The sequence below is a fragment of the Callithrix jacchus genome, chromosome 5, assembly GCF_049354715.1.
Source record: "Callithrix jacchus isolate 240 chromosome 5, calJac240_pri, whole genome shotgun sequence".
Taxonomy (NCBI): Eukaryota; Metazoa; Chordata; class Mammalia; order Primates; family Cebidae; genus Callithrix; species Callithrix jacchus.
Genome location: NC_133506.1, coordinates 137,837,655 through 137,853,099, shown reverse-complemented (window position 1 = coordinate 137,853,099; position 15,445 = coordinate 137,837,655). Strand labels below are relative to the sequence as shown.

Here is a 15,445-nt window from a genome sequence, read left to right as displayed (position 1 = left end):
TGGATGAAGCCAGCCTTGGGAGGACTCCCTTTGGGTCCCACCTGCTGGGGGGCACGACCTGTTCCACACTAGCCTTGAGGGAGTATCCCCTGGTCCTGCCTGTGTTCATACTGGGATCCCTGGCAACACTGGCCCTGCCTCCAGGCCTTGACTTCTGGGAAGCGGCTACAGTAGCAGTGGCTTTGGGGCATGTCTGCCGCCGTCTGGCTCATGGTCCCACCTGGACAGTGCCAGTCTTGCTGGTCTCTTCCTGGAGGGTCATCCTGTCCAGAGGATCCTCCCTGCCCCCAGCCCTCAGCCAACACGGCCAGTACCCTGTTGCAGGGCAGCCCTAGCTTCTGGGGACAAGCTGTCTGGCACATGGAGTGCATGGCGGACGTCTCCCACTGAACTCCCATCCGTACCCTCCTTTCCCCAGGACCCAGGCCAGGAGTCACTGCCTACTCCCCTCCTCCTGGAACAACTGGACACGGGGCCCAGGAGCAGAGCATGCCCACAGGCACCAGCCCCTTTCATTTCTTGGCTCCTCTACTGCCGAAGAGCTTGGGAACCAGGCAGATGGAGAAGTTGCCTCTGCAAGCCTGACGCCGGCATTCCCCAAACCTGAGGGGAAGTGGCTTGCTCTGGCCCATCCAGGCGGGGTCCCCTCACACCTCTTGTCCTGGGTCCCTGGGTTTTTAGGACCCCGAAAGAGGCCTGGAGGCCTCAGGCAAACAGCTTTTGGGGGCTCCCATGGTGAGGTCAGCCACCAGCGCCCGAGTCCTAGGCTCCTCCAGCATTGTCCCGGGCGTGGGTGGGAGGAAGGCTGCAGGGTGCCTGGCTGCAGGCACAAAGAGGAGTGATCCCGGGTAACAACGCGGGTGGGGGATGACACCAGACCCCTGGCTGACTGCCCCACCAGGGGAACTCCCAGACCCCAGATACCCCGTCCACTCCACGCATTAGTGGTGGCTGAAGGTTCTGTGAACCAGGCTGCCCTGTCCCGGGCCGGCCTCAGTTCATCCCTCGCAGATGGATAAGAACATCTAGATGCCTTTTTTTGAGGAATGGTTGGGAATGGCTGAGCCTGAGGATACTGTTCCCACAGGACGGCGGGGGCGTCTCTGGGTCTCCTTCTGTCCCGACCCCCTCCTTTCCCCAGTTCCCTCATCGGGGTCTCCAAGCCCGTGGGCAGCCCCGGGAACTCGTGACATCCCGGTTCTGGGCGCGGCGCCCCCTGCCCCGAGGACGACGCCGGCCCGTGGAGGCCCCGCCCGCCCTCGTGCTCCCTGGTCCCGGGGCGAAGGCTCAGGTCAACCCTTCGGGAGCGGGCGCCTGGGGCCCTCAGCCTGGCCGGGGGCGGCGAAGGTGGGGGCGCCTCGCGCGGCTCAGCCCGGAGCCCCATCCGGGGTCGCTCCGCTGATCAGAGGCCGGGCTCACTCTTCGATCCGCGGCAGGCCTCGTGGCCTCTCTCGGGCTCGCGCAGCGCGAAACCTGGCGGCGCAGGAGGCGCCGGAACCCAGCGCCAGGGATCCCGTTTCCTGCCGGCGGGACCCGAGCGCTGCACCGAGCGCAGCCAGACACGGCCGACGGACGCGGTCGCTGTGGCAACGCGGCGGGACCGGGCAGTGCTGCGGAAGCGCGTTCCGGTGAGGCGCGGGCGGCTCGGGAGGCGCAGCTCAGACCACTTTTCTGTGGAAAATGCCGGGACTTGCATTTTCCACAGAGTAGGACGCAGCGCTCTGGTGGGGACCCCGAGCGCGAGGTCAACCCTCAGAGCCCGGCCGGGCCGGGACCGGAGAGCCCCTCGCGGAGGCTGCGGCGGGGCGGGCGCGTTTCCTCGGTCGCCCATGGGCGACCTGGGGCGGTGGGTGCTACCGACCGGGGCCACGGGAGAGTTCGCCGGTTCCGCCGTCGGCAAGGACGGCTCCGCTCCCAGTCAGCCTCACTGAGTATGAGTTAAAAAAATAAAATAGGCCGGGCGCGGTAGGTCGCGCCTATAACCCCAGCGCTTTGGGAGGTCGAGGCGGGCAGATTGCTTGAGGCCAGGAGTTCGAGACCATCTTGGCCAATATGGCAAAATGCCGTCTCTACTAAAACTACAAAAGCTGGGGGTAGTGGCACGCGCCCGCTGTTCCAGCTACTCGGGAGGCTGAGGCAGGAGAATCTCTTGAACCTGGGGGGTGGAGGCTGCAGTGAGCGGAGCGCGCGCCATTGCACTTCAGCCTGGGCGACGAGAGCGAAACTCCGTCTCAAAAAAAAAAACTTATATGCAATTTAGAAAAAGTATACAAAAGGAGTACAAAGATTTCCCCTGTGCCTTTTGCCCAGAGCCCCTAGGATGCTGACCTCTTACAGAACAGAACCACAGTTCATTCAGCAACATGCAGATGTTGGCGTTCATGTTAATATAATGCCACTATCTGCTCTCCAGGATTGTTGGAAATAGATGCTCGGTGCTGCAAAGAAAAATTAGCACTGAGACAAAAGATCATTCAGCAATGCAGTTTTTACTTCCTGGACTGCAGGAAGGGCACCCTCACTAACCATGTTGTCTGCAGAGTACAGTGAATAAAGGAATGCACACAAATGTATTCGTTACGCATTTGGGGTTGTCCTTACTCCTGTGTCTGATCTCCATTGGCTGGAGCCAGACCTCACGATCTAAACTAAAGCCCAATTGGCTAACAACTTAAAACTTTTCTAAACGGGTAAAAGCTGGGACATGCCTGTGAGCATCTCCAGCACAGATATCTTGGTTAAAGTACAGGGACATTGAATGTACTACATGCTTGTAAGCACGGCATGTCTAACAGCTACATGGGATAGGGCTTGACAAAGTTGTTGGCACACTTATTCTTTACCAAGACAGGAAATTTAAAAAGGAAATTTTTACTTCCCACAAGGATTTATTCTCACTTAGCAGCTAACTCATGGATGACTTTACTGTGGTCTAGGGTCCAATGATGAGTCTGCTGTTTTGTAAAATGCCCCCCGGTTTGGGTTTCTCTGATGTTTTCTCGTTATTGATTTTATATTATGCATTTTTGGCAAGAAAACTTCAAAAGGGCAATTGTGTCCTTCCCAGTGTCTCAGAAGACACAGGGTAGCCATGGCTGTTGGTGCTAGTCATGTCCCTGTGGCTGAGGTGATGTCTGCCGAGTGTATCCATAAAGTTAGGGTCCTTCCCTTTGTAAATAATAAGTATCTGTGGGGAAATATTTTGCGACTTTGTAAAGATCTTGTTTCTTTTTCTTTTCTTTTTCTTTTTTTTTTTTTTTTTGAGACAGAGTCTCTCTCAGTCACCAGGCTGGAGTTCAGTGTCTCAATCTTGGCTCACTGCAACCTCCATCTCCTGGGTTCAAGTGATTCTGCCTCAGCCTCCTGAGCAGGTGGGATTACTGGCGCCTGCCATCATACCCAGCTAATTTTTTTTTTCTGTATTTTTAGTAAAGACAGGGTTTCACCATGTTGGTCAGGCTAGTCTTGAACTGCTGACCTCAAGTGATCTGCCCGCCTCAGCCTCCCAAAGTGCTGGGATTACAGCCTGAGCCACAGGCCCTGCAAGATGATGTTTCCTAACCATACTCCTCTCACTAATTTTAGCACCGAGGAGTGTTTCCCGAAAATAACTATTAGTGTGCCATTTGTTAAATGATTTTTCTGTTTCCATTACTCCTACATTTATTAGTTAGGATTCTCCTGAGAAAGAACCAACTCTTCTCATCATTTTTCTATTCAGTTGTTAATTTTAGTTAGTATATCTTTTTTTTCTTTTTGAGATGGAATCTTGCTCTCTCTCCCAAGGCTGGAGTGCAGTGGCATGATCTTGGCTCACTGCAACCTCCACCTCCCGGGTCCAAGCAATTTTCCTGCCTCAGCCTCCTGAGTAGGCAGGATTACAGTCACCCACGACTGTGCCTGGCTAATTTTTGTGTTTTTAGTAGAGGTGGAATTTCATCATCTTGGCCAGGCTGGTCTTGAACTCCTGACCTTAAGTGATCCACCCACCTTGGCCTCCCACAGTGCTGGGAATTCAGGTGTGAGCCACCCTGCACGGCCTATTTTTGTTAGTATATCTTTTTATTCCATGGATTCTAATTCATTGCTATCATGTACATTGTCCAGATTGAGGTATTAGGAGCCCCTTCAAGTTGGCCTCTCTGTAGCCATCCCAACCTTCTGGAGCACTGTCTTTCTTTCTGGCACGAATTCAGACTCGTCTTGTGCTTGCCCTGACATATCCCAGAATCAGTCATTTCTCCAAGGAGCCCTGGTTCCTTTTAGTTTAGAAGGTGGTGTTGGCCAGGGAGGGTGGCTCATGCCTGTAATCCCAGCACTTTGGCAGGCTGAGGCGGGCGGATCACGAGATCAGGAGTTCAAGACCAGACTGGCCAACATGGTGAAACTTCATTTCTACTGAAAAATACAAAAATTAGCTGGGCATGGCAGCTCATGCCTGTAATCCCAGCTACTTGGGAGGCTGAAGTAGAAGAATTGCTTGAACTGGGACATGGGAGGTGGAGGTTGCAGTGAGCTGAGATCGAACCACTGCACTCCAGCCTGGGCTACAGAGCGAGACTCCATGTCAAAAAAGAAAAAAAAAAAAAGAACGTGGTGTTTAGAAATCAAGATCCCAGTGTCAGATGGATGCCATTTCTTCTGGGCTTTCTTAATGGATACAGCTAGGTTCTATACACTATACAAATATAAATCTATTTCAGTATAACTGTATCTGTGTTTGTATATATTAAACTGTGGCTGGGTACAGTGTTTCGTGCCTGTAATCACAGCCCTTTGGGAAGCTGAGGGGAGGAAATTGCTTGAGGTGAGGAGTTAGAAACCGGCCTGGCCAACAAAGTAAGGCACTCATCTCTATAGAAAATCATAAAATAAATGAGCCGGGCATGGTGGCATGTGCCTGCAGTCCCAGCTACTTTGGAGGCTGTGGTGGGAGGACCACTGAGCCCAGGAGTTTGAGGCTACAGTGAGCTTTAATTGTGCCACTGCACTCCAGCTTGGGTGACAGAGAGAGATTTCCTCACAACAAACAACAAAGACATACACAAAAAAAAACCTGTTGGTTTATTACAAGTTATTCACTTGTAATCACGTTAGGTTCACTTCTATTTCATTTTGATTCCTTACTGATTTTAAGTTTTTTTGTTTTTTGTTTCTGGCACGTGAAACATATATGGTTCTAAAAGTCCGCAAAGTCTAAACTCAACTACAAGACTTCTATTTCTCATTTACTCACTTTTTTTTTTTGGAGATGGAGTCTTGCTCTGTCGCCAGGCTGGAGCGCAGTGGTGCAGTCTTGGCTCACTGCAACCTCCGCCTCCCAGGCTCAAGTGATTCCTCCTCCTCAGCCTCCTGAGTAGCTGGAATTACAGGCACCCACCACCATACTCGGCTAATTTTTGTATTTTTAGTAGAGACAGGGATTCACCATGTTGGCTAAGATGGTCTCAATCTCTTGACCTTGTAATCTGCCCACCTTGGCCTCCCAAAGTGCTGGGATTATAGGCGTGAGCCACCGCACCCAGCCCATTTACTCATTTTTTTGGGGGAAGTGCAGATTCAAAGAAAACAGCCCTTCATGTTCCTTCATGGTGGTGGTGCCCCTCTTCTCCAGCAAGTGCCAGTGACAGAATTAAGACCTACTGCTAACCTCTCTTATTTCAGTTTTAAAAAATGGTTTGTGGCTACTCTTTGGCAGACAGTGGAGGAAGTGAAAAAAGACCTGGGGTCATTTAAAGAGTAAATGAGAGGCTGGGTGCAGTGGCTCAAACCTATAAGCAGGGGAAGGATTGCTTGAGTTGTATCTTTTAGATGGGCATTTGAGGCTGCAGTGAGGCGTGATCAGGCCACGGCACTCCAGCCTGGGCGACAGAGTGAGACCGTCTCAAAAAAAAGAAAGAGTGAATATACTGAATTTTGCCTCCCAGAGGGCTGAGCAGCACTCTTCTGGAATCCAACAGGGGCCACAAGAGCTAAATTCAGTACATTTAAAGGTGAGCAGATCGCTTGAGGCCAGGAGTTCAAGACCAGTCTGGGCAACATAGTGGAACCCCATCTCTATGAGAAATTAAAAAAAAAAATTTTAACTGGGCATGGTGGTGCCTGCTTGTAGTCCCAGCTACTCAGGATGCTGAGATTGAATCCCCTGTCCTGAGTACAAAGTGAGTGAGCCACCCTAGACTTGCCTTCAAGTCCCAGAAAGTGTTTTATAAGTTAAGGGTATTAGGCTGGATGCAGTGGCTCACACCTGTAATCCTAGTACTTTGGGAGGCCGAGGTGGGTGGATCACCTGAGGTCGGGATTTCAAGACTAACCTGGCCAAGATGGGGAAACCCCGTCTCTACTAAAAATATAAAAATTAGCTGGGTTTGGTGGTGGGTGCCTGTAATCCCAGCTACTCAGGAGGCTGAGGCGGAGAATTACTTGAACCTGGGAGGCAGAGGTTGCAGTGAGCCAAGATCACACCCCTGCACTCCACCTGGGCAACAGAGTGAGACCGTCTCAAAAAAAAGTTAAGGATATTAAATATATTTATATACGGAGGTCATAAAAATATATATATTTGGGCTAGGCATGATAGCTCATGCCCGTAATCCCAGCACTTTGGGAGGCTGAGGCAGGCAGATCACCTGAGGTCAGGAGTTCGAGACCTGCCTGACCAACATGGAGAAACCCCATCACTACTAAAAATACAAAATTAGCCTGTCGTGGTAGTGCATGCCTATAATCCCAGCTACTCGGGAGGCTGAGGCAGGAGATTCGCTTGAACCCGGGAAGCGGAGGTTGTGGTGAGCCAAGATTGTGCCATTGCACTCCAGCCTGGGCACCAATGGCGAAACTTCATTTAAAAAAAAATAATATATATATTTCCAGTTAAGTAAGGGACAAGAGACAGGGTTTTGCCATGTTGCCCAGGGTGGTCTCGAACTCCTGGGGTCACATGATCCTGCCTCAGCCTCCCAAGTTCTGGGACAACAGGGGCCAGCCACTGCATCCGGCCCTAAACCATAATTTCTAATCTTTTGGCTATTTTGTTGTCCTACAAAGCCAGTCTAGTCCCAGGCAAAAGGAGGTTTGTTTTGGGAAAGAGGTGTTACTGTCTTTGTTTTAAACTATAAGCAAAGTTCCTCCTAAACTTAGTTTGACCTACACCCAGGAATGAACAAGGAGAGCTTGGAAGTTAGAAGCAAGATGGAATGGTTAGGTCAGATCTCTCTCACTGCCTAAGTTATAATTTTGCAATGGTGGTTTCAAAGACTGCCCTGCTTCTGACACCAGTCTCGAGTCCTGGCCTCTGGAACTTCTGACTGACCACTGGGTTCAAGTTGGGGTTCCCACAACCCCCTCTTTAGGTTCAATTAATTTGCTGAGGTGACGCCCAGAACCCAAGGAAACACATATTAACAGTTTACTATAAGGGGCATTGCAGAGGCTACAGAGAAGATCTGTAGGGTGAGATATGGGGGAAGGGGTGTGGAGCTCCCTGGGGGACCCCCACCCCACCCGCCACTCCCCAAGAACCTCTCCAAACCCTGTTCTGTGGGTTTTTAGAGAGGCTTCCTGAAGACAGCATTCATTCCCCCTGTGTAGAGGGTGGGAGCTCTGGGGAGGGTCTTATAACCTACAGTGGAAGGTCAGATGAGAGTGGAGACCTGGGACAGATTCTTTCTGAGGCCTGACACACCCAACATTGTAACAAAACACTGACAGGGAGATGGGGGTTACGAGCCAGGAACTGTGCAAAAAACCATGATGTGTCATGATACCACAACAGGTAAACCTGCAACATCACTGTTAAATCAGCTCAGTATTTTTTAAATGAGAAAAAGTGATGAGATGCCCACCTGTGCTGTTCCAGTGCCTGCTGGGAGCCGGCCTCCCAACCCCACTGGGTCTTTTGGAAGAGGGTGAGCACACAGCACCTGTTTAGCAGTGGGTGCCTGCCCTCCCAAGAGGCTTCTCCTGCTGCTCTCCAACCTTGAAGCTGCTTGTGGTCTTTGTTGAAACTAGGTGCTTGTTAGGGACGCCTGCTGGCTGACAGGCAGATTGCGTCCAGATGCTGAATCCGTGCTGTTTAAAGCCAATTAATCTCAGCCTTGGGGCTTTGGGGATCATCTGGAGATGGGATTTGTATGGAATCAGGGCAGGCTGTTCTGTGACGAGGTCAAAAGGAAAGGAGCACCATGCCGGCCAACTTACAGGGCCTTGGTGTGTGGGGCTTACCGTGGGTCCTGAGTGAGCCACAAAGCAGTGGAGAAGCTGGGCTCCCTCACTGGGTGGTGGGCCACATCACTTCCTGTGTGGATTTATCAGGCTGCTCTTCTGTGCAGAGCACAGAGACCTGGGAGTATGCATCTCATGTAGAGGGGTCAATGCCTGCCATCTGCCTGGCCTGGCTGCCTGAAGCTTTTGAAAACGGGGTGACCCGCTGAGTCCTGAGACCTAGTGGGAAGGAACCTCACCAGTGAGGGGAGGCAGGCTGTTTGGGTCTGGAATAGCAGGTGTGCAGGAACTGGCAGATAAAGGCTTCAGGGAGCTGCTGGAGCCATGCAGGCTGGCCTCCATTCTTGATCTATCTTCTCTTACTGTGCCAAAACTCAAAGTCTGAGATCAGACTTTATTTTGAAAATGGCCAGGAGTCTTGGGCAGATTTGAGGCCAAATAAGATATGGTGATCAGATTCTCAGAAGACTGCTGGGCATGGTGGCGTGTGCCTATAGTCCCAGCTACTCGGGAGGCTGAGGCAGGAGGATTGCTTGAGCCCAGGAGTTCTGGGCTGAAGTGCGCTATGCTGTTCGGGTGTCTGCACTAAGTTCACCATCAATATGGTGACCTCCCAGTAGCAGGGAACCACCAGGTTGCCTAAGGAGGGAGCAGGTCAGAAATGGAGCAGGTCAAAACTCCTGTGCTGATCAGTAGTGGGATCACATCTGAATAGCCACTGCACTCCAGCCTGGGCAACATAGCAAGACCCCATCTCTTTAAAAAAAAAAAAAGAGAACAGATTCTCAGAAGAGTAACCCCCATGGGTGGCTGTGACCGATGAGTTAAAGAGTTGAGCCCTGTGGCAGAGGGCCTGATACAGGATGGTGCCTCAGGCAGTCCTCAGAGGAGAAGAGGCCCAGAGACCTCACAGACCTCAGACTCAGCAGAGAACTGTTGTTATGACTCAGGGGCACTGTGCAAAGGGTTCTGAGTCATCAAAAATCATAGTTACTCTTCTGAGAATCTGTTCTATTTAATTTTTTTTTTAAGTTTTGGAAACAGAGTCTCACTGTTGCCCCAGCTGGAGTGCAGAGGCATGATCTTGGCTCACTGTAACCTCTGCCTTCTGGATTCAAGTGATCCTCCTGGCTCAGCCTCCCAAGTAGCTGGGACTACAGGTGCCCACCACCATGCCCTGCTAATCTTTATATTTTTAGTAGAGATGGAGTTATACCATGTTGGCCAGGCTGGTCTTGAACTCCTGACCTCAGGTGATCTGCCTTCAAGGCTGGAGTGCAGTGGCATGATCTCAGCTCACTGTAACCTCCATCTCCTGGGTTCAAGCAATTCTCTTGCCTCAGCCTCCCAAGTATCTGGGATTACAGGCGCGTACCACCACACATGGCTAATTTTTTTGCTGTTGTTGTTTTGTTTTGTTTTTTGAGATGCAGTATCACTCTGTCATCCAGGCTGCACTGCAGTGCAGTGGTGCGATTTCGGCTCACTGCAACCTCCACCTCCCGGGTTCAAGCAATTCTCATGCCTCAGCCTCCCAAGTAGCTGGGACTACAGGCACGTACCACCATACCTGGCTAATTTTTTTGTATTTTTAGTAGAGATGGGGTTTCATCATGTTAGCTAGGATGGTCTCGATCTCCTGACCTCGTGATCCGCCTGCCTCGGACTCCCAAAGTGTTGGGATTACAGGCATGAGCCACCGCAAGCCTTATTTTTGTATTTTTAGAAGAGACAAGTGTTTGTCATGTGCTAGGCTGGTCTTGAACTCCTGACCTCAGGTGATCTGCCTACCTCAGCCTCCGAAAGTGCTGGGGTTACAGCTATGAGCCGCCATGTCCAGCCGTGGTGACTGTTGATAGGGAATGGGAGGTGGGTATTGTAGAAGGAAAGTTAAGGCCCCTAACTGTGTACCCGTACCTGCCTTTTCTTTACTGCAGTGGCCACCATGCTGCCACTGGGCTCGGAGCCGGCCCTGAATGAGCTACTGCTTCGAAAGGAGGAGGAATGGAGGGCACTGCAGGCCCGCCACACCCGGCTGCAGGAGGCGGCTCTGCAGGACACACAGAGCCAGCTGCAGGAGGCTCAGGGGAAACTGCGGTGCCTGCAGGAGGACTTTGTCTACAACCTGCAGGTTCTGGAGGAGCGGGACCTTGAGCTGAAGCGCTATGACGCCGCCTTCGCCCAGGCCAGGGAGTGGGAGGAGGCCCGGCGGGCGGAGGTGAGCGAGCTCAAGATAGAGGTGGCTAAGCTGAGGCAGGCGCTAGCCAGAGAGGCCAGGAAGGTGGAGGAGCTGCAGCAGCAGCAGCAGCTGGCATGGCAGGAGCATCACTTGGAGCTGGAGCGTGTGTACAGGTGAGCCACTACAGATGCACCTCCTGTGTAGTACCTGGCGGAGGCCCCCGAAGGCCTCCTGCTCCACCGAGCTGCCTGAGTGCTGTCCAATCTCACTGCCCGTCCTCCCGCTGCTGATTCCAGGACACGGGAGCTGGTCTGAGTGGCCGAGTGCCTCATGGCCTCTGAACACCTGTTTGTTGAGTGAATGTGAATCCCATGGAGGGGCTGTCTTTTTCAGGGTTCTGATACAACTCTGAAATTAATGGAGATTGTTTTAAATATTTGTAATTTATTTAATTAATTACAAATTTATATTATCTTAATAACACATATTTGAATTTATAATGATTTTAATATGAAGTCTGTAGTAATTTCAAAATTCAATGAGCTGACTTAAGGCGAGTCACCAAAAAACCTAAAGTCTTTGTTATGGAGTGTGTGGTGGGGCCCCTGGAACATACCCACATGCCTGGTATCCCCTCAGCTCCACTCACCCAGCCATGCTGTGGAGAGTTTGAGGAGACAGGAAGTAAGGGAGGGAACATTCTCTGATAAGCTCTTCCATCCCCCCACTTTGGAAGCACTGCATATTCATCATAGTACATTAGCTGTTAGATGCCCTTCCCCGTGTGATACGTGTGTATGGACATCAGAAGAGCCAGCTGCATGCTCTGTTTGCACTTCACAGGATCCTGGATATTTTTTCATGTTTTATATATTTTTCTAACATAAGCAGCATTTTTTTTTTGAGATGGAGTCTTGCCGTGTCACCCAGGCTGTAGTGCAGGGACGTGATCTTGGCTCACTGCAACCTCCATCTCCCAGGTTCAAGTGATTCTCTCACCTCGGCCTCTGGAGTACCTGGGACTACAGGTACCTGCCGCCATGCCTGGCTAATTTTTTTTTTGAGACAGAGTCTCACTCTGTCACCCAGGCTGGAGTGCAGTGGCATAATCTCAGCTCACTGCAATCCCTGCTGCCCAGGTTGAAGCAATTCTCTTGCCTCAACCTCCCAAGTAGCTGGGCTAACAGGCATCTACTACCATACCAGGTTAATTTCTGTAATTTTAGTAGAGACAGGATTTCACCATCTTGGCCAGGCTGGTCTTGAACTCCTGACCTTGTGATCCACCCACCTCAGCCTCCCAATGTGCTGGGATTACAGGCATGAGCCACCACACCCAGCCTTTTTTTTTCCCTCCTTTTTGTATTTTTACTAGACACAGGGTTTTGCCATGTTGCCCAGGCTGGTCTTGAACTCCTGACCTCAGGTGATCTCCTGACCTCAGGTGGTCCATTGGCCTCAGCCTTGCAAAGTGCTGGGATTACAGGTGTGAGCCACCACGCCTGGCCATAAGCAGCTTTTTAAAGCCACAGGAGTAAACTGTTCTTATCATAGAAGGTCATTTCTTACAGATGATGATACAGTGGAATGTCCAAGTGAAAGCCACTACGGGCAGTCTGTTGTGTCATAAATAGAGCCTCCCGTGCACACTGCTTCGAAATGTGTATACCTTTGGTAAATATTTGTTATAGCTGTTCTTAATGCTGTTTTATTACAATAGTGACAAGAATGGTGAGATTGACCACCACCGGGAACAATATGAAAATCTCAAATGGAGGCTGCAGAGAAAACTTGAGGAGCTCGACAGTGAGCTTGCTCTGCAGAGACAGGTACAGCCTCTGGGGGTCGGCCCTTCCTGGGTGCTTTTCCCGCCTGCCCACTGTGAAACTGAAATCATATAGAGTTGAGGAAAAGACAACCATTGGGTTCATTGCCTGTATTCTCCTTGGGAGTAAAGTGGGGTCACTGGGGCAGATGCCACTCTGGGATGCACTGCAGGGAAACAGGATGGGATGTCTACATGTAGCCACTCTCAGTGTTTCCTTTCCTCATGGATTAGTCAGGGTTCTCCAGGGAAACAAGCAATAGGAGATGTGTAGATGTATAGGAGATAAATTGTAGGAAATTGACTCATGCAGTTATGGCAGCCATGAAGTCCCACAGTTTGCCCTCTGCAATCTGGAGAACCTGGGAAGCTGGCGGTGTAATTCAGTCCAGGTTCAAAGCCCTGAGCACGAGGGAGCCACTGATGTGAGTCCTGATCCATTTCTGAAGGCCCAAGACACAGGAGCCCGATGTCCGAGGGCAGTAGAAGGTGAATGTCTTAGCTCAAGCAAAGAGAGCGAATTCACCCTTCCTTACATTTTGTTCCATTCAGGCCCTCAGTGGATTAGATGGTGCCCATCCACACTGAGGAGGAAGGATCATCTCTACTTCGTCTATGAATTCAAACACTAATCTCTTCTGGAAGCACCCTTGCAGACACTCCCCGAGATAATATTTTACCAGCTATCTGGGCTGCCCTTAGCCCAGTTGTTTGCCACATGAAATTAACCAGCATACCTCAGAAATGATGAAACTTTTAAATTTATTTTTAGAAAACATATAATTTTAAAAACATGAGGTATTTACTGTAGAAAATAGTTTGGAATTCCAATTATGGTAAGTTTGAAAACAGATGTTCCAACTGACAATTGGCAGTCACCAAATTTCTCCTCAGGGGTTCTTGAAACTAAGGCTACACCTCCAAGAGACTCATCTGTGCTGGGGTTTTGTGGAAGGACATCCAATAGAATTATATCCAGAGACCACATTCAGAGATGCTGCCACTGTGTGCACATGTGACAAGGGGTTGTGTCTCTTCGTGTACAAGTGTGATGAGGGCTGTATCTATGCAGGTGCAGGAGTCACGAGGGGCTGTGTCTGTGCAGGTGCAGGAGTCACGAGGGGCTGTGTCTGTGCAGGTGCAGGAGTCACGAGGGGCTGTGTCTGTGCAGGTGCAGGAGTCACGAGGGGCTGTGTCTGTGCAGGTGCAGGAGTCACGAGGGGCTGTGTCTGTGCAGGTGCAGGAGTCACAAGGGGCCATGTCTATGCAGGAGTCATGAGGGGCTATGTCTCTGCAGGTGTCATAAGGGGCTTCTTCTCTGAAGGTACAGGTGTGACGAGGGGCGCATTCATGCAGGCGCAGGTGTCACGTGGGGCTGCACCTGTGTAGGTGTAATAAGTGGCTCTGTGCAAGTAGATGCAAGTGTTAGAAGAGGCTGTGTCTACAGGTGTCATGAGGGGCTGCTTCTGTGAAGGTGCAGGTGTGACATGGGGCTCTGCTTGTAGAGGTTTAATAAGTGGCTCTGACAGTGTAGGTAGGTGCAAGTGTTAGAAGAGGCTGTGTCTATGCAGGTCTCATGAGGGGCTGCCTCTGTGCAGGTACAGCAGTGATGAAGGGCTTTGTGCAGGTGTGACAGGGTTTCCTCTTGTCCTGTCGGATGTTGGGAGTTTGGTTGTGTTGAGAATTTGCCACAGTCAGGTCAGCAGAGAAGGAGGCCACACCCATGTCATTATGCCTCTTGTGTGGACTTGCTGTCCAGTTGTGCCTGGAAGCAACTCCCTTGTTCACAGGTCCCTGAGGCTGCTTCTGAAATGGCCTGGAGAGGACTTTCTCTTGGAATTCTCAGGGACTAAAGAGCTTTGTCAATTACAGGTGGACTTGACTTTCAGAACAGCTAGAGTTCTTTAGGCATGAAGCCAGCGTCTAAAATTTGTGGTCAAGAAGAGACCAGTGATGACTTTTATAAGTAATGAGGCTTTCTCAAGTGGCTCCAGGTCACTTTCAAAGAAGGAGTTTGAGGAGGATCCAGCTGTGGGTGGTCCTGCCTAGCAGGTGGGGAGCTCTCAGCAGCATTTGGGGACAGTGGCGATTTGAGGCTGGTTGTAGTTGGTGGGGCACAGCCATTCTTGTTAGGGTTTCTGGCTGGGCCGTGACTCTGGCTGACTTCTCAGGCTGTCCATGCCGAGCTTCTCAGACTCAGCAGGGCTTGTTCAGGGAGAGCCCTCTCAGATTGTGGGGAACATGGACTTTTTTAATCGTGTTCAGATAGTAGCCTCGTCTCTGGAAGGAAGGAAATGTGATGTTTTAATGTAGCAGCGCTGGTTACTATGGGCAATTTTGGCGGCACATATCTAGTGTGGCCTTGGGGAGTGTGATCCTGTGTGGGCTCTGGGATGCTGGCACTGGCTGTCGGGAAGCTCTGCTCTGCTGCTGGCATTTCAGACTTTTAGTTACTAAGCTGGGGTCTTAGATGCTTGTCAGTTTCATGGTTTCCTTTGGTCTGATTTCTTGTCTCTTGTTTCGAAAGATCTTTGTGTTTATTATTGTCAGAGGTAGAATTGACTCAATAGAGATGAGGATTTCTTTTTCTTCTTTTTTTTTTTTTTGTAGAGACAGGGTCTCACTATGTTGCGCAGGCTGGTCTTGAACTCCTGGGCTCAAGCAATCCTCCCTCCTCAGCCTCTCAGGGTGCTGTTATTGGTGTCACTGACCCCAGCTTCTCTCCTTGACAGTGTGTATGGTTCTTCTCTGTTGACCACTGTGTCCTGCTCACCTCTGGATCCCACCTCCTAGGACACGGGTGGGAGGGTCTTTGCTGGGTTCCCACTGTTCTTTCACCATAAAACCTGTTTGTTCCAGAAACTGCTGCTGGAGTTTGAATCGAAAATGCAGAAGAGGGAGCACGAATTCCGTCTGCAGGCTGACAACATGAGCAACACAGCCTTGTCCCAGGAGCTCAAGGTAACTGGGAGCACCCTTTGGTCTTGAAGTTTTTTGGATTTTCCTTGGCCAGGTGTGGTGGCCATACCTGTCATCCCAGCACTTTGGGAGGCCAAGGCAGGAGGATCCCTTGGGCCCAAGAGTTTGAGACCAGCCAGCAGGTGGGCCATATGGATGCCCTGTACCCCATGGCAGGGTGGGTACTCCTGTCAAAGGTGGGCATTGGGTGCCAGTTCACTTCCACCTCCAACTGCTGTGTGAATTGGTCACAGCCTTGG

The 15,445-nt window shown here is 50.9% G+C and overlaps 1 protein-coding gene across 7 annotated transcripts in view; it reads left to right on the top strand.

The window, feature by feature from the left end:
• The first annotated feature begins 1,583 nt into the window (after positions 1-1,583).
• Positions 1,584-15,445, top strand: part of CCDC57 (coiled-coil domain containing 57) — a 129,133-nt gene continuing 115,271 nt past the window's right edge. For all 7 annotated transcript variants that reach the window (XR_013536100.1, XM_035302208.3, XM_035302207.3 and 4 more), the window contains exons 1-4: positions 1,584-1,628; positions 10,161-10,575; positions 12,123-12,231; positions 15,087-15,188. Coding sequence is in view for 6 of the 7 variants with exons in the window: in XM_035302208.3 (XP_035158099.3) it covers positions 10,169-10,575; positions 12,123-12,231; positions 15,087-15,188 (618 nt within the window). In the remaining variant the exon portion in view is untranslated. The remainder of the gene's footprint in view (positions 1,629-10,160; positions 10,576-12,122; positions 12,232-15,086; positions 15,189-15,445) is intronic.